This window comes from Gavialis gangeticus, unplaced genomic scaffold (assembly GCF_001723915.1).
Source record: "Gavialis gangeticus isolate Ggan-Ray unplaced genomic scaffold, GavGan_comp1, whole genome shotgun sequence".
NCBI lineage: Eukaryota > Metazoa > Chordata > Crocodylia > Gavialidae > Gavialis > Gavialis gangeticus.
Genome location: NW_017729028.1, coordinates 14,087,873 through 14,089,067, shown reverse-complemented (window position 1 = coordinate 14,089,067; position 1,195 = coordinate 14,087,873). Strand labels below are relative to the sequence as shown.

General features: G+C 61.7%; 1 protein-coding gene across 1 annotated transcript; it reads right to left on the bottom strand.

The window, feature by feature from the left end:
* Positions 1-185: 185 nt before the first annotated feature.
* FAM84A (family with sequence similarity 84 member A) lies at positions 186-1,191 on the bottom strand (the record flags this gene model as incomplete). The annotated part of the gene is made up of 1 exon (XM_019520664.1): positions 186-1,191. A coding segment is annotated over one exon (636 nt), but the record flags the coding sequence as incomplete, so codon positions are not given.
* Between the last annotated feature and the right edge of the window lie 4 nt (positions 1,192-1,195).

Below are 1,195 nucleotides of genomic sequence, written 5' to 3'. Positions count from 1 at the left end.
ACAAAACACAAATGCCTCCCCCCACCCCTCCACCATCCTCTCCAACTAGCAGATTATTAGATTCTGGGTGTGTTTCCTCGACAGGCAGAGCTGGTTAACCAACTCTAACACGATGCAACTCGACTGTCCCCCCCACGTTTAAACCTCGTTGTGGATTAAAGCCATGAAATTAATTGTAATAATAATAAAAGCAATTTGAAATTTTATTGTTAGCTCTAATGGCCGAAAACAGGACAGGAGCCACTTTGTCCACACACTTTGCACGCTGCTTTCCCCGCCCCCTCCCTCCCCCCCATATCACACACACAGAGACACGCACACACGCACCCTCTTTTCTTCGCTCTCTCTCTCGGGGTCGTCCTTAGTCACGTCATTAGAAGCCAAACAAAAAAAAGTGGCTATGGGTGTGAGGATGCTGGTTTGGTTTTTTTGGAATGTCGCCATGGATCCTGGTTTCCAACGGGTCCCACGGACAGGAGGAGTCCAGCTCCCCACCCCCCCACCTCTGCCTGAGGCAGGTGCAGGGCAAAGGCAGGCAGCACTTGCTGCTGCTCCTTATTCTTTCCCATCCACTATTGCCAGGTCTTTGATGCCCCTCAGTTTGCCGCTGGCGTCGAGCCTGCGCTTCTCCCGTATTAGATCCTCCAGGCTGTGGAACCGCACCGTGTGCACCTCGCTCTCGCCCAGGTGGACCTGGAGATAGTAGGGGGGCGGCTGCTGGGGGCCGGCGGCCGCCTGCAGCTCCCCGCCCGCCTTGAACTCCCGCTTGCCAAAGCGGCACCAGGCGGCGAAGCTCTCCGAGTTCGTCCAGCAGATCTCGTGGCTCTCGAGGCCCAGGTGGCCGCAGGCGTTTTGCACCACCAGCTCCGCCACCAGCGGGCGGAAGCGGTACCAGCTATTCACCACGCGGCCCACGCTGCCCGCGCCCGCCTCGTACAAGCTGTCCTGGCGGATCTGGCCCTGGTGCAGGTGGACGATGTGCCCGCCGCCCACGTAGACGGCCCAGTGCGGCGGGTGCTCGGCTGGCCCCAGCGCCAGCAGCTCCAGCAGGTCGCCCGGCTGGCACAGGGCGGGCAGGGCGGCGGCGGGGCACAGGCTCAGCTCGCCCGCCTTGGCGAAGATGCATTCCTGGCCGCGGAAGGCGGACACCTGCGCCTCGGTGAGCGCCAGGCGCGGCGCCCCGGCCGGCGGCGGG